Raw genomic sequence first — 25,412 nt, 5'->3', positions numbered from 1 at the left:
CAGAAAGTATCCTTTTTAGGTTACATAATCTCTTCTGAGGGATTCTCCATGGATCCAACTAAGGTTCAGGCTATTCTAGATTGGGTGCAACCAAACAACCTTAAGGCAGTGCAGAGGTTTCTGGGCTTCTCCAATTATTATAGAAGGTTCATTCCAGGTTTTGCGGACATCGTGGCTCCCATTGTCGCCCTAACCCGTAAAGGAATGGATCCAACTAATTGGTCGCCTCAAGCAGTAGCCTCATTCGAAAGCCTGAAAAAAGCCTTTGTCTCTGCTCAGGTCCTTAGACACCCGGATCCAGCTAAATCATTTGTTCTTGAGGTCGACGCCTCTGACGTCGGTGCTGGGGCTATACTATCACAGAAGGACCCTCATACTAATCGTCTACACCCGTGTGCCTATTTCTCCCGCCAGTTCTCTTCAGCAGAAGCCAACTATGATGTCGGGAATAGGGAACTGTTGGCAATCAAATGGGCCTTTCGAGGAGTGGCGACATTGGCTGGAGGGTGCTCCACATCAGATCTCTGTCATTACCGACCACAAGAACTTGCAATATATACAATCGGCCAAACGTCTAAATCCCAGACAGGCCCGTTGGTCGTTATTCTTTACCCGGTTCAATTTCCTGATCACCTATCGACCGGGTTCCAAAAATGTCCGGGCAGATGCTCTGTCCAGAAGTTTCTTGGCACACCACGTTCCAGTTTCGAACCCAGAGCCTATTATTCCTCCTTCCATAATCCATGTTGGATTAACCCAAGATCTGAGTATCACACTTCAGAGATTCCAGAAATTAGCCCCTGATACTACTCCGGAACAACGTCTTTTTGTTCCAGTCCATCTAAGGAAGGCGGTTCTTGCAGAGGCGCATAATAGTAGGTCTGCTGGACACCCTGGAGTTTATAAGACGCTGGAGATCCTTTCCCGTACGGTCTGGTGGCCATCCTTGTCCGCTAACGTCAAGAGTCATGTCCTCTCGTGTGAAATTTGTGCCAGGAACAAAGTCCCCAGGACTCGCCCGGTGGGTCAATTGCTTCCATTGCCCATTCCTGCAAAACCTTGGACACATTTGTCCATGGATTTTATTGTTGATTTGCCACCTTCTGCAGGACATAATACTATTTGGGTTGTGGTGGACCGTTTCAGTAAAATGGCACATTTCATCCCATTAACCAGGCTTCCTACAGCTCGAGATCTGGCCATTCTCTTCATACAACATGTTTTCCGGCTCCATGGACTTCCTTCCGATATTGTTTCTGATCGTGGTTCACAATTCATAGCACAATTCTGGAAATCCTTCTGCACCCTCCTTGGAATCCGGATCAGTCTGTCATCTGCATACCACCCTCAGTCTAACGGGCAAACTGAAAGGGTTAACCAAGCATTTGAACAGTTCCTCCAATGTTATTCCTCAGAATTCCATGACAACTGGTCATCTTTGCTGCCTTGGGCAGAGTTTGCCTACAATAACTCATCTCACTCATCTACTCAAATTTCCCCGTTCTACTGTAACTTCGGTTTCCATCCCAGGTCTAATTCTCTGTACTCTCTCAAATCTGCTGGTATTCCGGAGATTCATTCCACAGTTGCTGATCTGAAAGTAATTTGGGGGAAAGTTCAGTCCTCCTTGAAAAAATCCTCATTGTCGGCCAAAAATTTTTCGGATCGCCACCGTACCACCTGCCCATTCAAAGTGGGCCAGAAAGTATGGCTATCAACTAGAAATCTTAGGCTCAGACAGCCTTGTAAAAAACTAGGGCCTAAATTTATTGGGCCGTTCATGATTACCAAACAGATCAATCCGGTAGCTTTTAGATTGAAGATTTCTAGTTCACTAAAAATTCCGAACACATTTCATTGTTCATTGTTGAAGCCGGTATTGTATCCTAGCCAATCCTCAACTGTGCCTGGGGGAAGTTCGAGTAAGCCACTAAGATATGTGGTTCAAAGGATTTTAGATTCCAAAAAAGTGCAAGGACAGGTGCACTTCCTGGTGCAGTGGAGGAACCGCGGGTTAGAAGTGCGATCTTGGGTTCCGCGAAGACAACTCCATGCCCCTAAACAATTGAGGGAATTCTTCAGGAGGTTCCCAAGAAAACCTGGATGTCGGGGTCCCTCGACCCCTCCTCAAGGGGGGGGTACTGTTACGAGCTGCGGCGGTGCCCAGCCGCCGCGACTCACTCAACTGCGTCCCGGCCGTTGCTATGGCGACCGGGACGTCACTTCCGGCCCTGACCCGGCCGTTGCCGGGGCAACGAGAAGACGCTTCAGCGCTGCGTCCCGGCAATGAGAGGAAGCCGGGCGCAGCGCTCACTATATGTCCTAGCCTGTGGGCTAATTAATGCAGCCTATTAATTATGCTGGGGGCTGTGTCTAATTCAGAGCTAGGCTCTGATTGGTGGCCACTGGTATTTAAGGCAATGAGGTCTGCTGCCTCATTGCCGGTTATAGCTCCTGTGTTCCAGTCTGCTAACCTGCTAGTTCCTGTCCTGTATCCTGATATCTCTATTTGACTCCCCGTGTATGACCCTTGGCTTTGATTTGGACCTTGCTCGTGTTTCCTGTGACCCTGATCTTTGGCCTGTTTACCCGTTCTGCTATTTGCCTGTGACCCCTGACCTCAGCTTGTTCATCGATACTGTTGTCTGCTGCCGGCCCTTGACCTCTGCGTGGACCTGACTCCTCTTGCCTGGGTTCTCCCCAGCTGGTACGCACTTCACGACCCTCTGTCAGTCTGCGGCCCAGTCTGTCCCCACCATCAGGGGCTCCAGTGAACACCTGACTGGCAGAGTAGATTCCGGGTTGTGTTGTGCCGGCTGGAGGGGTTCCTAACAGAATCCTCCTGCATTGATGTTGTCCCCTGCGATGGCGAAACTGTGTCATAGATTACGGGGCCTAGTTCTCTATAAGGTGATCCTTGCAAGGAGGGTGGAAGAGGAGCTACAGTGTCATCCCCCATATTCACTCCCGAGTCAAGCTGGCTGTTGTCGTGCCCAGCCCTACTGTTTATCCTCCCGACCTGTCCTGCTCTTATGGGGGGCTGGGAAGGGGATCTTCTGTCCCTCGCGGGTATGTGACTTGCCCAGGAGCTTGATTCCTGCGTCCCTGCCCGAGAGCAGGCACTCTGACTAGTGCCCCTGCGTCCTGGTCACGTAACCGGCGGATAAAGCTCTCAACGCGCCCAGACCCCCCGCCAAAAGCGACGGCCGCCATTCCGGAAGCGGATGCGGCCTCTCTCCAGCGGGAACACGCAGCAGGTCCTGTGCCCGAATTCCCTGGAGTGGGGTGCCCGGAAGGTGAGGGGGTTGCATGGGCATATCTAGCGGACAATACCCTGGCTCTCCTGGGACGGGGCATGGCTTATGGTCGGCAATGAGAAACGGGAGATGAGGGGGTGGGTGGGGGCGAAAGGCACTATGAGCTCTGAAAATAGGGGACGCGTGCATGGCCGGATTAAGGGAGGGTCACCTGCTGATAGCAGCCGCAGTGCTGCTGACACAGAGTGGGTGCATGCATCAGTGGGGACCCTGACGGGCGCCGCATCTGACAGCTCTAAGATGCGGCGGTCGACAGGGTCTCCACTGACGTATGCGGGGGGAGGGGGGGGGCTGCTGGGGATCGTAGTCCAGCAGAGGCTGCTGGTGCAGGAATGGTTGCACACTGTGCGCTGAACCACTAGAAAGCAAAACAAAGCGATGCCTCGCCCAGCGGGTATCACATGTGTATAACAGGTCCATTTACTTATATTGTTATATTATATAGAGCAGGCTCAGCATAGAAACAGTTACACAGAGCAGATACAGATGTGACAAGCATGAGAGATTACCAAAAAGCACCACTCAGCCCCCCACTTCATTTGGAGCCTCCAGGACCCAAAACCACTAGGACAGGTTATTCCCGCACTCACACTCACATCAGGTGAGTAGCTGCTAACACTGTGCTTTCCACAGCAAACTAACTAGATTTACCCCAGCAGGACTTCCTAAGACAAATACCAGAAGGACCAACCAGTGAATAAATTAGAGATGCTCACTGACCCCCGTGTTTTGGTTTTGGATCTGGATTACCGTTGTGTTTTGGTTTTGGTTTTCCCAAACCGTGATTGCGTGTTTTGGTTTTGTTTTGCTATTTTGTTTAAAAATCAATGTTTTTGGGCATAAAATAAATAAAATGTAGTGCTCCACCTGTTTCTTGGATTAGTAATGTAATTGTAAAGCTAATAAATTATCCAAAAAACAGTTTAATTCCTGGTAGTCCTTCATTAATTCTACACACAGACCAGATTGTCTTCCTCTCCATCTATGAATATTGGCAATGCAGCCATCGTCTTTGGATGTATATTACACCCTACACTTATACTTAAATATGTAAAGAAATGGACAAAGTCAGTTTGGTTTCTGTCTCTCTAGGCCCCCCTCCAGTTGTAGAAAATACAAAAAAATTCAGCCATTATAGACTGTCCAATATTAAGAGAAATGGACAAAGACAGTTTGGGTCATTCTGCGTATGACACCCTACCCTTAAGGAGAAATTGCCCAAACAGCAGCCTTTCAAGAAGGTACGTGATATGGAAATGCCCCAAGTCCCTTTCTTCTTTGGGGGTAGATTGCACCCTACACTTACATAGAAAGTTTTAAAAAGATGTTATCGTCATCATCTGGAGCTTCATCCTCACCCTCATCAGTGTGTACGTCATCATCACAGACTATCAATTCATCGCCGCTTGAATCCGCCATTAGAGAACAGTCAGTGCTTGGATGTCTTGGATGGTGAAGGCCTTCCTCGTGGAAGATGTAGTTCATTTTTATAAACATCATTTTCTCCACATTTTTGGGAAGTAACCTTCTACGGCGATCACTGACTAAGTTCCCTGCTGTGCTGAACACTCGTTCAGAGTACACACTGGAGGGTGGGCAGCTTAAGTATTGCAAAGCAAGTTTGTACATGGGTTTCCAAATTGCCTGCTTTTCTTCCCAGTAAGGAAAGGGACTGTCTGACATTTCCATATCAATTGCCTCTTGAAAATAATCCTCCACCATCCTTTGCATGTTAATACTCATCTTGGATGGAGTTATGGGCAAGGTCACACATTTTTTAGAAAAATCCTTCAAACCAGCCCAGATGTTAAAATGTTCTGGTCTGCCCTCTGCGTCTTCCCTGCTTCTTTTTTGGAAATTTATTTTTTTACGAGCAGCAGCTGCTTGAGAAACTGAAGGAGGACACGTCGGCAAGCCAAGGCCCAGTTCAGCGGACAACTTGCTGAGCAATAGCTCCTTGCAAAAGTTCACATGTCGTTCATTTGGAAGCAAAGACTCAATGTAGGTCTTAAACCTTGGTCAAGCACAGTGGTCAAAACGTACTGATCCGAGCTCAAGATCTTAATAACTCGAGGATCATTGTGAAGCGAATTAAGTACTTGATCGACAAGGCCAAAATACTTTGCGGAATTGCTTGCTTTCATCTCCTCCCTCAGTTTCTCAAGCTGCTTTTCCAATAGTCGAATTAAAGGAATGACTTGGTTCAAACTAGCAGAATCTGTACTCACTTCACACGTCACAACTTCACATGATTTCAGCACCTTGCACAGCACTGAAAGGATTCCCCACTGTGCAAGACTGAAATACATGCCCCCTCCTTTCCCAATGTCATGGCTTCTGCAATACGCTTGGATGGCTTTGCGCTGTTCCTCCATACTCTGCAGCATGTACAGGGTGGAATTCCACCTAGTTACCACCTCTTGCTTAAGTTGGTGGCAGGGCAAGTTAAACTGCTCTTGGAGCTGCTGCAATCTCCTACATGCTGTGGCCGAATGCCTGAAATGGCCTGAAATCTTAAGGGCCACTGAAAGCATCTCCTGCACCTCACGGTTATTTTGTAGGAAGCTCTGCACCACCAAGTTGATGGTGTGAGCAAAATAGGGAATGTGCTGGAAATCACCCAGCTGTAATGCTCGCACTATATTGTTGGCGTTATCATAAATGACATATCCTGGGGAGAGTCCAAGTGGTATAAGCCATGAATCAATCACATCTCTTAATTTGCGTAACAAATTGTCAGCTGTATGCCTGTTAGTGAAGCCGGTGATACAAAGAGTGGCCTGCCTGTGACAAATGTTACGTAGTGGTGTACATGCTGCTGCTGTTCCTGCTGGTGAAGGTGAATGATCAACCTAGTGGGCTGTCACAGTCATATAGTCTTTGGTTGGACCACTTCCACTTGTCCACATATCTGTGGTTAAGTGAACAGTGGGCAGAATGGCATTTTTCAGCGCAATCTCTACATTTGTACACACTATTTGGTATAGTTGTGGAATAGCTTTATGGGAAAAATGGTGTCGCGATGGAATTCTGTAACGCGGACACAAAACCTCAATTAACTGTGAAAAACCAGCTGCGTTTATTGTGGATATTGGACGCAGATCTAACACTAACATGGCAGCCATGGCGTCTGTGATTCGCTTGGCGACTGGGTGACTGCTGTCATATTTGCTTCCCCTAGCAAATGATTGTTTCACAGTTAATTGTTGAAATGTAGGACTGCTCTTTTTCTTGGTCTTCCTCTGGGCTGACGATTCACCCCCAGCAGCAGCAACAGCAGCAGCAGTGGGACTAACGCTTTCTTCAGAGGAATCAATAATAGTGCAGGAGTCATCCAGCCTTAATAAGTGGGATGCAGGGCTAACTCCGAGCGCTACTAAGGATATTGATGAGGATGGTGTGGTGGGTGTATTTTGTAGCCGTCGGGATGTCAGTGAGCGGAGGGTCCCAGCTGATGATGGAGTGTTTGTAATTTTTTTGGAAGAACTTTCAGCTTTTCCCAACACTTTGCCATGAACTCTCATCAAATGGCGTAACATAGATGAGGTTCCAAGATGGTTAAGGTCCCTCCCTTGACTGACTGTGGCTTGACATACACTACAAATGGCTATACAGTTGTTGTCTGGATTAGGGCAGAAATAATTCCACACATAAGTGGATTTTTTGGTTTTATGGCCTGGCATGACAATGGCCTTTTTCTTGTCACGTGCCAGAACTGCTGCAGGACTGACACAAACAACCTCATCCTCATCAACATCCTCATTAGCGCCCTCGTCACCTCCACAAATCTCCCCCTCATCCTATTCTATTTCCAAAGTGGCATCCTCAATTTGTGTATCACCGGCTACACTCGGGCTGTTCAGGCACACATCAGCAGAACTGCTGAAAGAGTCCCTCTTTATGGGTACACTAACAGAATGCTCACGATTAGACATCCCACTCTTAGATGGACTCTCCACAGGGATTGGTGTCATTTGTGATTCAGAGCAAACATTATCCTCTAATCCCTTACTGTTATCTTGCAGCTCGGCTTTGACGCGTAACAGTACTTGTGCACCACTTGTAGGCTCGGTAACATTTTTTGATCTGTCACTAATAGACAAAGGTGAAGGCCTCATTCTCTCTTTGCCACTGCGTGTGTAGAATGGCATGTTGACAATTTTTCTTTTTATCGGCACTTAACTTTTCCTCAGTTACACTTCCTTTGCGCTTCAATATGGTAAATTTTTTTGGGGTGTGTGTTTTTTTGACTGATTTCAAAAGACTGTGTAGTTTGACATCGCCTTTCACAGATGACGTACTGGGAACACTACCATCAGGACTGGTGACAGAACCTGGTTGCTGATTCTGCTCATATGTGGACTGCTTGGAATCCATTATGAGCCCAACGCACTTGTAGTGCTACAAATTGTTTTAGATACTGCTGACAAATATGACTTTTGACAGCCAGAAATATTAATGCAAAAGAATGGGGGACACCCCAAAGCACTTGTAGTGCCAAATATTGAAAAAAAAGACTCCTCTATCCTCCTCTCTTCTCTATCAATTGTTATCAGAATTGTAATCAGAATTGTTATCAGAATTGGATGAAGAATAAGGTATATTCTCTGTCCCTGCTCTAATCAGTCTACACCCTGCTCTGTCCCTCTGTCAAATGGCGATGGATTGCTGTGGAGGCAGGTATTTAAAATTTTCAATTACCGCGAGAACCTAGCCCCGAGATCCGACGACGTCACGATAACGTTTGGCCTCGATTTGGAATCCGATCGGGCGGGAGAGTACCGAGCCTGCTCGGCTCCGTACTCGGATAGGCAAAGTTCGGGCGGGTTCGGTTCTCGGGGAACCGAGCCCGCCCATCTCTAGAATAAATCATAACTATTCCAACAATTAGAAGGCCGTACCACGATGTCACGACCGAAGTCACCAAATAAACTCCTCATGCACCTCAGTGCTCCCAAGTGCTTTGCAAAAAAGGAATTAGAACCCCGAACCATACCGTAAGGTAACAAATAACCAAAACACAACCATCTACACCAGCGCAGGCGGTGTACACCTCCCTCTATTATCATTGCTAGTGTATCTGTGTAATTTACTGTATATGTGTGACATCACGTGTGTAACGTGTAATATACAGTGTGTATGTGGCATCAAGTGTGTAATGTGTAACATATAGTATGTGTGATGTCGTGTGTTGTGTAACATAATATTTGGTGTGTGTGACATCACACATGTAGCATATTACAGCCCAACATTACAGTATTCAGTCACTATTAGTGATCAGTAACCAGGTGTAGACAACTTGTGCTTTTCTACCTGTGGGTGAACAACAACTCCAAGCATGCTCTGACACCAAGTAACAGCTGGAGAAGCAGAGGCTGATGGGACCTTGATAATACAGACACCCAGCTATTGTGTACAGTAATCCAGTGATGTCACAGCTCCTCCATTACTGGAAACCAGGTCACATGATCTGATCATCCAGTAGAAACTAGAATAGAGTGATCAGTCACACAGAGTGTAATGAAAATAAAATAAACAATTTATATTCTGTCACTTAAGAGATGCTGCTCATCACTGATTTGTTGCCCTAAACTGACATATAGTTCTATTGTCCAATCAGGTGTGAAGGCCTCTGGCAGGCAGTTTATTGGCTGCAGTTTCCCACCAATTTCTAACAACCAATCAAACAGTGAGTTACAGACACTGGTAGAGTGAACCATTCTACAGAAGAGGAGCAGGGGAGGTATCAGTTAGTGTAGAGCTCTATGTAATATGTAACAGATGCTGTCAGACAGCAACTGACAGCAGGCTGTCAGATGCGGCGGCCGGCGGGGTCCCCATTGACGCATGCGCTCACTCAGTACAGCAGCCGCGGTGCTGCTGACACAATCTAAAATGGCCGGAATGGAGCAGCTATGCATTTGCAGCTGCAGCAGCTCCTCCTCGGCATGAAGAGAGTAGGTGAGTCGCTATAGTGGAAGCAAAAATTATTTATTTTATGTATATACATATTTAGGAAGACCCTTCATAGCATGATTATTACTTGACTGCTTGATTAAATATGTCAAATGTAGCCACCTATAGCAGAAAGAGTGTGTGTATACACACATTATAGATTATATATATATATTGTGGCAAGAGCCCGCTACTGCAGAAGCACACGCGTACAACTTCTTCCTTTTTATGGTTCTTTATTGTCAGGATGGTAATAATTGTTTGACACCGTATACTTGCACAGCAATTATGGAGACCCAAAACACTTACAATACATAGTCCAGCTGTCTGTCACGATCAGCCAGCTAGCCCAGCGTTGATCTCTCTGAACAATAAAACAAGCAGGGTTTTATACCTGACACTCCTCCCACAGGCCTAGCTTGATGGACAGGTGACACCCACCTTCTCTTTAAAAAGGACACGCCCATCCCTGCCTCTGTTTAGACTTTCAGATACATCCTGTCTGTTTGCTGAGAGGAAGCAGCTTTTTAAATCTTGTAAGTAAACCAACTTTTACTACACATATGTTTTTACCTGGTTTAATCTCCACCTAGGTACATAACTGTGCCAATTTTTTACTCTACTTCCCTGCCTTCTCTGCATATTGCCAGCTAATTGCCTCCTTTTGTTACTATATATATATATATATATATATATATATATATATATATATATAAAGTCTAACAGACGAAACACGTCAGGGATCTTTTGAGGTGCACTTGATTTGACCTGTCGGCTGAGGACGCATTGTCACCCGTTTTAGAGGGCTGAGGAATTACTATCTCCTGTCTGTATATTGGTGTAAAGGAGCCAGGATCACTAGTGGACGGCGAGATCTTTACTGGACAGTGGACGATCACAGTGCACAGATAAGCTTGATTTGATTTTATTCAATGTACGGGCATTGTTTTGATGTTTATGGATACTATTTTATGAATTAAATGATGTTTTACTTTTGCTAAAAACGCACTACACCAGTGGTTCCCAAACTTTTGCAGTTCGCGGCACCCTTAGAGACTCCAAATTTTTTCAAGGCACCCCTCCAAAATAATTAATGAGCAGTCCTGTTTTAGAAGTAGTTGGGTCAAAAAATTGTAATAAGTATTAAGGTCAGGACAGAAATACTTATTTAGTTGTATGCAAAAATGCCCCCTCTGCATCCAGACACTCTGCCCTCAGGCACTCTGCCCCCTCTGCATCCAGACACACTGCCCTCTCTCACACTGCCCCCTCTGCCCTCTGTCACGCTGTCCCCCCCTCCTCTGCTCTGTCACATTGTCCCCCCTCCTCTGCCCTCTCTCACAATGTCCCCTCCTCTGCCCTCTCACACGCTGTCCCCTCCTCTGCCCTGTCACGTTGTCCCCCCTCCTCTGCCCTCTCTCACAATGTCCCCTCCTTTGCCCTCTCACACGCTGTCCCCTTCTCTGCCCTCTCATGCTGTGTCCCCCTCCACTGCCCCTCTCACACTGTGTCCCCCTCCTCTGCCCCGCTGTGCCTCTCCTCTGCCCCACTGTGCCCCTCCTCTGTTCTCTGTCCCCCTTCTCTGCCCTGCTGTCTCCATCCTCTGCTCTCTGTCCCCATCCTCTGCTCTCTGTCCCCATCCTCTGCCCCTCTGTCCCCTTCCTCTGTCCCGCTGTCACCATCCTCTGCTCTCCTCCTCTGTCCCGCTGTCACCATCCTCTGCTCTGTCACGTTGTCCCCCCTCCTCTGCCCTCTCACACGCTGTCCCCTTCTCTGCCCTCTCACGCTGTGTCCCCCTCCACTGCCCCTCTCACGCTGTGTCCCCCGCCTCTGCCCCGCTGTGCCTCTCCTCTGCCCCACTGTGCCCCTCCTCTGTTCTCTGTCCCCCTTCTCTGCCCTGCTGTCTCCATCCTCTGCTCTCTGTCCCCATCCTCTGCTCTCTGTCCCCATCCTCTGCCCCTCTGTCCCCTTCCTCTGCCCCGCTGTCACCATCCTCTGCCCCTCTGTCCCCCTCCTCTGTCCCGCTGTCACCACCCTCTGTGCCACTCCTCTGTCCCGCTGTCACCATCCTCTGTCCCCCTCCTCTGTCCCACTGTCACCATCCTCTGCTCTCCTCCTCTGTCCCGCTGTCACCATCCTCTGTCCCCCTCCTCTGTCCCGCTGTCACCATCCTCTGCTCTCCTCCTCTGTCCCGCTGTCACCATCCTCTGCTCTCCTCCTCTGTCCCGCTGTCACCATCCTCTGCTCTCCTCCTCTGTCCAGCTGTCACCATCCTCTGTCCCCCTCCTCTGTCCCGCTGTCACCACCCTCTGTGCCACTCCTCTGTCCTGCTGTCCCCCTCCTCTGTCCCACTGTCACCATCCTCTGCTCTCCTCCTCTGTCCCGCTGTCACCATCCTCTGTCCCCCTCCTCTGTCCCGCTGTCACCATCCTCTGCTCTCCTACTCTGTCCCGCTGTCACCATCCTGTCACCAACCTCTGTCCCGCTGTCACCATCCTCTGCTCTCCTCCTCTGTCCCGCTGTCACCACCCTCTGTGCCACTCCTCTGTCCCGCTGTCACCATCCTCTGTCCCCCTCCTCTGTCCCACTGTCACCATCCTCTGCTCTCCTCCTCTGTCCCGCTGTCACCATCCTCTGTCCCGCTGTCACCATCCTCTGCTCTCCTCCTCTGTCCCGCTGTCACCATCCTGTCACCAACCTCTGTCCCGCTGTCACCATTCTCTGCTCTCCTCCTCTGTCCCGCTGTCATCTGTCACCATCCTCTGCTCTCCTCTGTCCCGCTGTCACCATCCTGTCACCAACCTCTGTCCCGCTGTCACCATCCTCTGCTCTCCTCCTCTGTCCCGCTGTCAAAATCCTGTCACCATCCTCTGTCCCCCTCTCACCATCCTCTGTCCCCCTCCTCTGTCCCGCTGTCACCATCCTCTGTCCCCCTCCTCTGCCACGATCCCTCTCAATCTGCCCCGTGCCAGGCGCCAGCCATAAAAAAAAATAAAAACACATAAACTTACCAATCCGTCGGGCGCCGGGACCCAGCAACCTCCTCTCTCCTGCAGCTTGTTACTGACGTCGATATTCAGTGACAGCTGCAGTAGAGAGGAGGCTGCTGGGTCCCGGCGCCCGGCAGATTGGTAAGTTTCTGTGTTTTGTTTTTTTTTTATGTCTGGCCCGCGGCACCCCAGTGACAGCACCGCGGCACCCCTGGGAGCCGCGGCGCACAGTTTGGGAACCGCCGCACTACACTATTGTTTGTTACTTTCTATCTGAGTTTTAGTTTGGAGTACCCTAATATGCACAAGAAGGATCTGGAGTTCGCAGAGGGATATTTTCTCAGATAAGCGAAATTACACTATATATCTGGTACGAGGCTTATTTGATAATTATTCTGATCACTGCTCCGATTCGGCAATATCACACTATGTTCTGGCGCTTCTTTTTTCTTATATATATATATATACACACACACACACATTTATGTAATCTAATTAAAGCTTTAATATAAGTGGCAGGCTTTGATAATTACTTTACTAGTGATTAATAAAATAGAGGGTCCTGCATGAGATATATATATATATATATATATATATATATATATATATATATATATATATATATATATATATATATATATAGTCAGGTCCATAAATATTGGGACATCGACACAATTCTCATATTTTGGGCTCCATATACCACCACAATGGATTTGAAATGAAACAAACAAGATGTGCTTTAACTGCAGACTTTCAGCTTTAATTTGAGGGAATTTACATCCAAATCAGGTGAACAGTGTAGGAATTACAATGGTTTCTATATGTGCCTCCCACTTTTTAAGGGACCAAAATTAATGGGACAAACTAAACTATTCTACATCAAACTTTCACTTTTTAATACTTTGTTGCAAATCCTTTGCAGTCAATTACAGCCTGAAGTCTGGAACGCATAGACATCACCAGACGCTGGGTTTCATCCCTGGATATGCTCTTCCAGGCCTCTACTGCAAATGTCTACAGTTCGTGCTTGCTCTTGGGGCATTTTCCCTTCAGTTTTGTCTTCATCAAGTGAAATGCATGCTCAATCGGATTCAGGTCAGGTGATTGACTTGGCCATTGCATAACATTCCACTTTTTACCCTTAAAAAACTTTTTGGTTGCTTTTGCAGTATGCTTCGGGTCATTGTCCATCTGCACTGTGAAGCGCCGTCCAATGAGTTCTGAAGCATTTGACTGAATATGAGCAGATAATATTGCCCGAAACACTTCAGAATTCATCCTGCTGCTTTTGTCAGCAGTCACATCATCAATAAATACAAGGGAACCAGTTCCATTGGCAGCCATTGGCCAACTGTTGTGAAGGAGTTTTTCTTCGCCAGGGAAAAAATTCTTCTGTCATCCACCACAGATGTTTTCCGTGGTCTTCCAAGTCTTTTGGTGTTGCTGAGCTCTCCGGTGCGTTCTTTCTTTTTGAGAATGTTCCAAACAGTTGATTTGGCCACACCCAATGTTTTGCTATCTCTCTGATGGGTTTGTTTTGATTTTTCAGCCTAATGATGGCTTGCTTCACTGATAGTGACAGCTCTTTGGATCTCATATTGAGAGTCCACAGCAACAGATTCCAAATGCAAATGTTACACCTAGAATCAACTCCAAACCTTTTACCTGCTTAATTGATGATGAAATAACGAATGAATAGCCCACACATGTCCATGGAATAGCTTTTGAGTCGATTGTCCCATTACTTTTGGTCCCTTAAAAAGTGGGAGGCACATATAGAAACCGTTGTAATTCCTACACTGTTCACCTGATTTGGATGTAAATTCCCTCAAATTAAAGCTGAAAGTCTGCAGTTAAAGCACATTTTGTTTCATTTAAAATCCATTGTGCTGGTATATAGAGCCCAAAATATGAGAATTGTGTCGATGTCCCAATATTTATGGACCTGACTGTATATATATATATATATATATATATATATATATATATATATATATATATATATATATATATATATATATATATATATATTGGATGCAGAGGGGCACAGAGAGTGGTGAAGATGATGGAGGGCACAGAGTGTGTGGAGATGATGAAGGAGGGCATAGAGTGTGTGGAGATGATGAAGGAGGGCACAGAGTGTGTGAAGATGATGCAGGAGGGCACAGAGTGTGTGGAGATGATGAAGGAGGGCACAGAGTGTGTGGAGATGATGAAGGAGGGCACAGAGTGTGTGGAGATGATGCAGGAGGGCACATAGTGTGTGAAGATGATGGAGGGCACAGAGTGTGTGAAGATGATGAAGGAGGGCACAGAGTGTGTGGAGATGATGCAGGAGGGCACATAGTGTGCGGAGATGATGAAGGAGGGCACAGAGTGTGTGGAGATGATGCAGGAGGGCACAGAGTGTGTGGAGATGATGAAGGAGGGCATAGAGTGTGTGGAGATGATGAAGGAGGGCACAGAGTGTGTGGAGATGATGAAGGAGGGCACAGAGTGTGTGGAGATGATGCAGGAGGGCACATAGTGTGTGGAGATGATGGAGGGCACAGAGTGTGTGATGATGATGCAGGAGGGCACAGAGTGTGTGGAGATGATGAAGGAGGGCACATAGTGTGTGGAGATGATGAAGGAGGGCATAGAGTGTGTGGAGATGATGAAGGAGGGCACAGAGTGTGTGGAGATGATGAAGGAGGGCACAGAGTGTGTGGAGATGATGAAGGAGGGCACAGAGTGTGTGGAGATGATGAAGGAGGGCACAGAGTGTGTGGAGATGATGAAGGAGGGCACAGAGTGTGTGAAGATGATGAAGGAGGGCACAGAGTGTGTGAAGATGATGCAGGAGGGCACAGAGTGTGTGGAGATGATGAAGGAGGGCACAGAGTGTGTGGAGATGATGAAGGAGGGCACATAGTGTGTGGAGATGATGAAGGAGGGCACAGAGTGTATGGAGATGATGAAGGAGGGCACAGAGTGTGTGATGATGATGAAGGAGGGCACAGAGTGTGTGGAGATGATGAAGGAGGGCACAGAGTGTGTGGAGATGATGAAGGAGGGCATAGAGTGTGTGGAGATGAAGGAGGGCACAGAGTGTGTGAAGATGATGCAGGAGGGCACAGAGTGTGTGGAGATGATGAAGGAGGGCACAGAGTGTGTGGAGATGATGAAGGAGGGCACAGAGTGTGTGGAGATGATGAAGGAGGGCACAGAGTGTATGGAGATGATGAAGGAGGGCACAGAGTGTGTGATGATGATGAAGGAGGGCACAGAGTGTGTGGAGATGATGCAGGAGGGCACATAGTGTGTGGAGATGATGAAGGAGGGCACAGAGAGTGTGTGGAGATGATGAAGGAGGGCACAGAGTGTGTGGAGATGATGCAGGAGGGCACATAGTGTGTGGAGATGATGAAGGAGGGCACAGAGTGTGTGGAGATGATGAAGGAGGGCACAGAGTGTGTGGAGATGATGAAGGAGGGCACAGAGTGTGTGGAGATGATGAAGGAGGGCATAGAGTGTGTGGAGATGAAGGAGGGCACAGAGTGTGTGGAGATGATGCAGGAGGGCACATAGTGTGTGGAGATGATGAAGGAGGGCACAGAGAGTGTGTGGAGATGATGAAGGAGGGCACATAGTGTGTGGAGATGATGAAGGAGGGCACAGAGTGTGTGGAGATGATGAAGGAGGGCACAGAGTGTGTGGAGATGATGAAGGAGGGCATAGAGTGTGTGGAGATGATGATGGAGGGGCACATAGTGTGTGGAGATGATGATGGAGGGGCACATAGTGTGTGGAGATGATGATGGAGGGCACATAGTGTGTGGAGATGATGATGGAGGGCACAGAGTGTGTGGAGATGATGAAGGAGGGCACAGAGTGTGTGGAGATGATGCAGAGGGGGCACAGAGTGTGTGGAGATGAAGGAGGGCACAGAGTAAGTTAGCTGTAAATTATTTTTTGACAGAAATATAATAAAAAAAAAATATATAAAAATATTCTTTTCCCGTGGATTTATGTGTATTTTTTTTGCAAACAACTTACTTAGTATTTACGTCCTGACCTAAATACTTATTATGTTATTTTGACCCAGCTACTTATAAAACGGGACTGCTCTGTAATTATTTTGGAGGGGTGCCTTGAAAAAATTATGGAGGCTCTAAGTGTGCCGCAAACTGCAAAAGTTTGGGAACCACTGTCTTAATTTTAGATCTTAGTGGCCCCCCTATCTTAAGTACCCCGGGCCCCCCAAAGCCTTAATCCACCTCTGGACTCGTGTACCATGTGTGTATGTGTGTGACAGACTGAGCGATTTGCACAAAAATGAGCAAAGATATGAGAGCCCGTTAAAAGCAGGTTAAAAGATGTAAAAATAAGGGGAGATGAGTTAAAAGTGGGCGAGAAAAGGAGGGGTGAGGATTGAAGGAATAAAAAAGAGGGGTTATGGGGAGAAAAACCAGAATAAAAGGGGTGCTGAGATACTAAGCCTGCTTGAAAACCACGATCCTCTTGCTTACAGCAGCACAGCTCAACACACAAGATCTCTCCCAGAAAATAGGAGCTATAGCAGTGAAAGTGGCCCCTCCCCCTGTGCTGCTATTGTCTGTAACATTCTGAGGAAAGTTAACTCCGTGAGGGTGAGCTGCAGAAACTCAAACGAATCATTTTAACTGTATTCAGCTGAAGGGCTTCTCTTATACTTAAGTCAAACCCAGCCTCCTATAAAACATTCATCAAACAGGCTGGAATTCCAATATACATGAATTTTTCTCTTTTATGACCAGCTAACAAGTAGCCCATGCCTCTTAGATGTACATAACGAGCGTCCTCTGAGGCGGGAGGTAACAAGCAGTTGGTGACTTGGGATTTACAAGGGGTGAAAAAGGAGACAGGATTTTGTTACAGAAAACAAGAAAGCACCGCCAGTAAGTGTCAGTCAAGGTGTGCTGTAACACCGCCTGCAAAGACACATCCCAACCCAGCTCACTATACCAGCGGGAGGAGGGGATCTGATCCTTCCCCAGCAATTCTCTCCAAGCCAACACAAGCAGCTCGGGTCCACTGAGAGACCTAGGTGCCTTTTATAGGCAGACGTCCCCTTTTTTTTTTAGACCTGCCAGGCAAAGGCTGAGAGAAGCAGGATCTGGCAGACTCCTCCCAGACACAGGATCTTTCCATCCCAGTACATGCTGTATTAGAGGTGCAGGGTACCGAGGAGAGAGACATGGATCTTTATATAACTCGGAACACTCAGGGGAGGAAATAAGGAGACTTGTGCGTCCATCAGATCCCATTCATTTCTTTCCCATTGCCAGGTCTGTGTAGATGTCCTTTCCCTGTCATCCTGCCCAGCTGCACCGCTGTGTGTGCAGGAGATCGTTATGGACTAGGTGAACTATGCTCAATTAGTGGATGTTGTGCAGACAGCCAGACCCGCAGATCAAGGGGAGACATTTGGTGAAAATGATTTGAGGCTGTGTGGACTGGTTGTGTCAGTGCTTGTGCTATACATTGCACCGATCTGAGAAGACCAACTCCTCTCTGCATTCTTTATCCAGTGGCTTTGGACCTAACCTTTCCTTGGCAAAAAAGATCTGGATGTAAATTGTCCCCGATCTCCTCTCACCATGAGCTCAGTGACAGGAAATAAAGAAAGGCTTTCAGTCACCTCCAGGAGCAAAAAATATGGGGTAAGACCAATACACATCATTACAATATTGCAGAGGTACATTAATCAATGACTGATCAGATGCATTAGCACCCCCGTAGCCAGTGGGCAAATTACATAGGTATAACATAGGCTTCTTTTAAATATACCTATCTAATATGTGCTATTTATTTTATATAAGTAAATATTATATTTTCAATAACTATCATGTATCTGACAGAGAGACATTAGAGAATGAACACAATGTAAATCCAAAGAAAAAGGAGATTGACCAAAAAATAGCACTCCAGGTATGAACAATTGATTTCGAAGTATATTAATACATTATACTTTATTGGTATTCATTAAAATTAACTGTACAGATATTCAACCAAATAGAGGAAGAGCAAAATATTAAAATTAAGTGATGAATAAAGAAAGAAATTAAAATATGATGACCCTGTAGTGCAACTGATCTTGCTTCTATAATGCCTAAAACATGTACCTACTGGTAGTTTGTCCCTTTTAAGATATATAAGCAGGACTTGTCTGTCCTATATCATAAATAAATGTAATGATATATAAGTCAATTCTGGTAAATAAAGGGCTGATTGAATTATTTGGATATTTGTAGAATTTAAATATCTTTATCGTGTGTTGCTTTGTTGATATATTGTGCAAAGAGCAACAATGTTGCACTAGTTAGCAAAACACAGATATATAAATCTTAGAATTCTGTTATACACATATGGACTCTAGATGGCAGCAGTGGGTAATGTGTATCACCACTATAATTATCTACTGAAATATATTCTTTATTAGTAGGGTTTGTGTACTACATAAAGTGAAGTAGGATAAATGCTTATATATAGGTTTTGTATAATATATGAAGCTAAGTAGGATAAATGCTTATATGTGTTTAGCATTGCTGTGCAATGATCCTACATGATATACACTTGGGTTAGTAGTATATCATTATCCTCTACTCTCATATTATTCCTGCTTACAATGGTGGGCATTCTGTGTGTTTAGCATATATATATGATGGTGAATATACAGCATGTTTATGAAGTAGGAAATGCTAATGTTTTTATTGTTATATTATTGTTGTATCCATACTTTATAGTGAGTTACTGTATAGATAACTGGCATGGCAGTATGATTTTTAATGGATCAATTATAGTAATGTCTACTGACTGAAAAATATATGCCAATATAGGCGTATAACACACACATCCATAAACAATAGTGTGAGAGTTGGGCTAAGTACAAACAAATGCTTTGGTTCCATCCGTTCAGTAGAAAATGCACACTGTCCATCCTTACCAGAAATCCTATAGTAAAGGACTCACACTTTGCTGGTCTTCTCCTATTGAGATATCAAGAACGCATAAAGCTGTCATAGCTTCAGACATATTTGACGTGATGTATAACAGGAGACATGCCTGTCCACTAGCCAAGTCTATGCCAGATAAAAATGAGTGGCTCTGTAGTCACATTGTATCTAGCAAGTACCATAGATAACTCTGTCTGTGCTACAGATTGTACCATGTCTCTGTGTCAAGGAATAATATGAATGATAAATGAAGGACATGCATATTCCTGCACCCAAATTTTGTTGTTTTTTTTGGTCTATTTTTCTCATCATTTTAAAAAGAAGCTTCTTGATATTTTTCATAATCCTTTCCTCTATGCTATCACAAACTTTGTTGAAATCCTGAGCTTAGTTATTCAATCCATGATCGATTCATATCTTCCCCCAATAGCCCCCTGGGTATACTTCCATCTGATTACTGTCTTGAAAAAACATAAAAAGATACACGTTCCTTAACCTTCATATAGACAGAGGGTAATTTATGATACTTAATTACCTCTTCTCTGTAAGTTCTCAAATGTGCCTTTACCTAGCACACATTACCTTCAAACAAAGAATAAATGACACAGATGCAGCACTTGTCATCCCAGTTGGCAGAAGCCCTTTGCACACTTATAGGACATATAATATAGTGCATTATATCAATTTGATCAAAATATTTGACACACATTGTATTGTGTTACAATAAGGTCTAAGTTTCTTTAGGGTTGTATTGCCTATAAACTGCATACAGGTATAGCAAATATGGAAATGCAGTCTGGAGATACTGTCCACATGTCTCTTGTAATAGATTCCAGCCTTTAACGGGATGACTCCACTATGAGATATTCTGTATGGAAGCAGCAGAACATATAGTAGATTGGCCGGTGTCTTTCTCTCACGCTGAAAGGCAATTTATTCCAGGCATTCCTGATGCAGCAGGGAATTCATCTCCAGTTCATGTAACAACATTACCACAGTTTGGATATATGAGAAAAATAATCTGCATTGAGGAGGAGCTCTGTTTTCCTGCAGGATCTCTGCTGTAGATGAATATGTGTGTGTATTGTAAGCTTAATTAGGAGGATTAGAAAGAGTTATTAAGGTGATAATAGCAAAGGTAAATAATGTATTCCTGTAGAAACACATTGCTTTTTTACCTAAAGGGAAGTGCTAGATATACCCAAGCAAGCTACAGATGTGTAGGATATTTTAAATGTATCATCGCTTCTTCAACAACGCACACATAGAAAGAGACATATCATACAAGTTGCCTGTTCATGCCTGCAGTAAAGGACCTCTGAGAATGATACTGACATGAAGGTGCTGGCTTGGTGCTTTATGTTGCTAGTGTTGCTACCAGTAGTCCTACCATGTACAGGTAGTGGACAGAGAATTGAAACACCAATATAAAGTCTCTTAAAAATTAAGGCCTGTGTGCGTTATGGCATTGAGTCTCTGATGCCATTCTAGGATGTCCATTAATGCTTGGTAGGGTTTAGATCGGGTAACTGAGAAGGCCATGCCATATGGGTAACATCATTGTCATGTTCATCAAAACATTGGGTGACTACACATGCTCTGTGGATCGGAGCATTGTTATCCTGGAATTTGCCCTTTCTGTCAGGAAAGAAATTATAAAACATGGGGTGAAGATGATCATTATCATTAAGTAGTGATTGGCTTTGATTCTGTCTTTTAAGGTAAGACCACTCCCAAACTATGCCAGGAAAATTCACCCCTCAACATTATGGAACCACCAGAAACTTTTACTGTCAGAAACAAGCAGTTGAGGGATGTAGAGTTTTTTTAGGTTGATGCCACATCCGTTTGTCAAGAACGCTGTGAAGGATGATTAATCTGACCATACAACTTTGCACTGCTTGGTAGTGCATTGTCTGTACTCTTTGCACTACTGAAATCGAAAACATGCATTGCCAGATGCGATGAGTGGTTTACACACTTCAACCTCTCTATGATATCCTGCAGGGTGGAACTATTGTCAGGATGATTTTTATTAAATTGGTGGCTTGCCCAGGTTGAGATTTGCAGTCAGCTGATCTGCAGTTGCTCAGCTGCTTTGCTTTGCACAGGTACCACAGTCCTGGAGTATTTGCTTCCACCCAATGTAGGCCTTTGCTGATGATATTTTTCTATCTGTATTCTATGCTGATATCTGCTTAGACAACCTGGCTCTTGAAACATTAAAATAATTAGTTGTCTTGGCCACTGAAGCTCCTGCCAAACGTTCCACAGCAACCAGCCTTCTTTCAAAATCACTGAGATCTCCTCTTCCAGCCATGCTAGACATAAATATAGGCAACATGTGCAGTCCATGACCCAGACCATGTTGAGATGTTAAATTCTTAATTAAGACATAAGACCCACTTGTGTAGAAGTCCTTATATACTTGGAGTCCCGTTTTTTTTTGTTCACTGCCTGCAGATTAGTAGTTGGAATTGGCCAATCTGACATGGAAGAGATTAGATTCGAGATCCAAGTGTCACAAAATATTGAATGGGGTTTATAAAGCAGAAAATCTTATGGCAAACCCTTCCCAGTTGAATCAGAAATAGGGTTATCTTTTTTGGAATTTTGGTTGGGAGGCTTATTCATACTCCTTTCCCTAAATGTGTTCCACACAAGAATGTATAACAGCTTGTAACTTTTACCCTTGTTGCTGTTGCTAAGCAACATACACACCTAGATATCTGGTGTTGTCAGGGAAACATACTTTCTACCTCTACCCAGCTATCTGGTAATATTTTAATGCATATGATATATCAGTAATGGCAGTTGTCAGTGTAGAATCCATAAATATTTCTAAATACCTCACCGGAACTTCTGAATGCTCCCTGTTCCAGGATTGTAGTGTACACTACTACAATGCATTCCTTAAGACTGGATTAGGTCAAACTATTAAAATTGTTGACACTTGACTGGACAGATAGGGCTTGATTCATTAAGGAACGTAAATGCTGATACATGCCATATTTTGCATTAACTTGCGTTACTTATGCCAATAAACAAATCATATGCTAGTGAACAACAGAACATCCAATTCATCTTTAAACACAAAGGACACTTCCGACAGCCTACAATCTCAGGGGTGTAACGGGGAGAGGACTGGGCGTATGCACATAGTCATTGTACAGTAAGGGTGTGCCAAGCTCGAGCTCACGCAGCAGCGACTGATTCAAGATTTGGGCATCTTTTAGGTACGTACTTCTCATTCATAGATGCAAGGCGTACCTACACTTGGATTCAATAATAGAAGTATCGTCATATCTGCTTCTAGTTAAAGACAGACATGCGTATGTTCAATTTACGTGCATTTTAAAAATAAAATGCACAATACGTTCATTTTGCATGCCTTGATGAATTGACCCATAATGTCAAAGTACCTTTAGCAAGAAATAGGTTTAGCAAGGACAGGGTGTGGGTGCCACAAGGTTTGGGATATCTTGTTATCAGCATGTTTTGTTTCTTCTCCTTTAGAAGAACAGCAAGTTTATGGCAACTATAGCATTCAATTTGTATTAGACAAAGCCAATATGATAGACTTCAAACATTTTTATACCTTGATCAAATATATTATGACCACTGGAAATCACAGATGGGTAAATTGTGGACCATGTGGACCATGACATGTTTACAGGGATATACAGGGGAGCCCATCTTTGCCTTTGGTGCCAAAATGCATTGTTCCTACAGAGTCAGCTCCTTGCTAATGCTGCTTAGCTTTTCTCAGTGAATCAAGAACTGGAGACAAATTGCTTAATTTTAAAGACTCGCACATTTTTGAAACGCTAAATAAGAAGACATGGAACTTTTTTTTTATTAGTGCCTAATGCATAAGAATGTGTAGAGGAAACTAATTAGGTTCCAATGTTATAAATTAAGAATTATGACTCTGGCATAATCTATAACTGCAAGTTCTTCATAATACAACAGTACCACAGAAATGCAAAATGCTTAATGTGGTTACAGATAATGCAACGGGTTTGCAGACACTGATAACACATGCATAAAGTACATACTTAGCCTAAATCAGATACTTGTGCAATATGTGTGAATGGCACATACTTTAAGTTATGTGTACATTTTTTAACTTCAGAATGGAAAATGCCCAAATCTTGCCTTTACATGGATGTGTCTTCAGACAGCTGTGTTTTATATTGCATTGCATTTATAGATGAGTTTAAAACCTTACATGGGAATGTTTACTTGTCTCACATCCGTCGTTGTGCATGTTTCACAAAATGCAAAGTTCCAAAGAATGCATTTTATGCACACGTGAAAGGTCTACCAAAATGTAGCTTTAATCATGAAAATGTTGTTTAATGGCCTTTGCTCGCTCAGTAGTTCAGTGGTGAGTGTTATGTTTTACAGTCTTTAGATCTGGTCAGCAGCTGATGTTTTTGTATACCAGTAGAAGCCATATGCAGCCATTTGGAGCATGCAGGTCACATGAAAGAGCATAGTAAACACTGTTGTTTGTTTGAAGAAGAATGTTACAACATGTGGTCAGTTTGCGATGTTTGGCAATAATGCTATGATTTGCAAGATCACTATGAAATAAACTTAATAAATGTGTGAATCTTGATTTTTACAAACCTTTCTTTACTACCTTTCAGCACGTCATAGTGATTCAAAGTGGTAGTGGTCAATAATTACTTACATATTGATAAATATAATACACTTTCCATATCTTTAACACTGCAACACCAGCATCTACCCAGCCAGGAATATAATTATTACATTATTTCAATAATTACTAACATTATATAGTATCCCATAGTGAATATCACACTAGTGCTGAATATTTTGCTAGCAATGTGATAATGCATAACACACAATTTTTGTTACTTCAGCTATGTGACATTTTAATTGCAATTCAGATATCGGTATATCCCCTATAATCTAAGGGGTATATTTACTGAACTGCGGGCTTGAAAAAGTGGAGATGTTGCCCATAGCAATCAGATGATAACTAAAATCTGATTGGTTGCTATAGTCAACATATCCACATTTAGTAAATCTAGCCCTAAGTGTTCTAAAGTATATAGAACCAACATTAGCCACTAAACTGTGGCGTAACCTGACAGGAATAGTGTACTTGGAGACACTCAAACAGCAACGAAAAATGTTTTATTTTCAGATCTTATAAATAGCAAGTAAGCTGCTGCCCTCGGTAGAAAAATTACAGGACAGGAAAAATGTATTTAGAGTCAACCATTTCTGTTGTGCTGTGTGACAGAGACTATATAGAAAAACGTTAGACTCCTATATTTTCCTAATAGCCAGTAATCATGGTGCTATTCGGGCCTCATAGCCATTGCACTCCCTTTATTAAGCTCCTGGGATATGGAATTTTGGATACAAATACTTCTGCACACCTACTGGCTACGTACCTACCATTTACTTCTTCAATCACTGCCTAGGTATAATTTTTGACTCACAACTATCCTTTGTTCCCCACATCAACTCTATATTTACATCATGCTGCATACATCTAAAAAACATTTCCAGAATACGTACATATCTCACACAGACACAGCAAAACTTTAATTCATGCACTCATCATCTCCCGCATCTACATCCACTATTGAAATTCCTTCCTTACTGGTTTTCCCAAAATCAGACTTGAGCCCCTACAATCTATTTTGCACGCAGCGGCTAGATTGATTTTCATTGCAAATCGTTTTACATCTGCTGAGTCACTCTGTCAATCTCTATATTGGTTGCCTGTTTTTCAATGAATCCAATATAAAATTATTCTACTAACATACAAGGCCGTCAACAAAATTGCACAGACATACATCTTCTCACTTGTTTTAAAATATCTCACAACTCGACACTTCTGTTCTGCACAAGATCTGCGTCTCTCTTCCACTCTCATCACATCCTCTCATTTTCTGTTACAGAACTTTTTCGGGCTGCACCCACTTTGTGGAATTCACTCCCTTGCACAATAAGACTTTCCTCTAGTCTTCAAACCTTCAAGCGTTCTCTGAAAACCCACCTCTTCAGACAAGCTTATAATATTTCTCAACCAGCATTTTAATCTCCCTAGGTTACTCTATTACCACCCTATACACAGCTAACACAAGACAACAACCCTCTTACCAACATTGCTGTGTGACTGATCACAC

General features: G+C 44.3%; 1 protein-coding gene across 1 annotated transcript in view; it reads left to right on the top strand.

Moving 5' to 3' along the window:
• Nucleotides 1-17,217: 17,217 nt before the first annotated feature.
• The window catches only part of KIF26B (kinesin family member 26B), a 328,166-nt gene continuing 319,971 nt past the window's right edge, over nt 17,218-25,412 (top strand). The window contains exon 1 of the mRNA XM_075203552.1: nt 17,218-17,946. Within this exon, the coding sequence (XP_075059653.1) occupies nt 17,884-17,946 (63 nt within the window). The 5' untranslated portion in view covers nt 17,218-17,883. The remainder of the gene's footprint in view (nt 17,947-25,412) is intronic.

Source organism: Mixophyes fleayi, chromosome 3 (assembly GCF_038048845.1).
Source record: "Mixophyes fleayi isolate aMixFle1 chromosome 3, aMixFle1.hap1, whole genome shotgun sequence".
NCBI classification, from domain to species: Eukaryota; Metazoa; Chordata; class Amphibia; order Anura; family Limnodynastidae; genus Mixophyes; species Mixophyes fleayi.
Note: the sequence above shows the minus strand (reverse complement) of the source record. Positions and strands in the feature narration are given on the sequence as shown.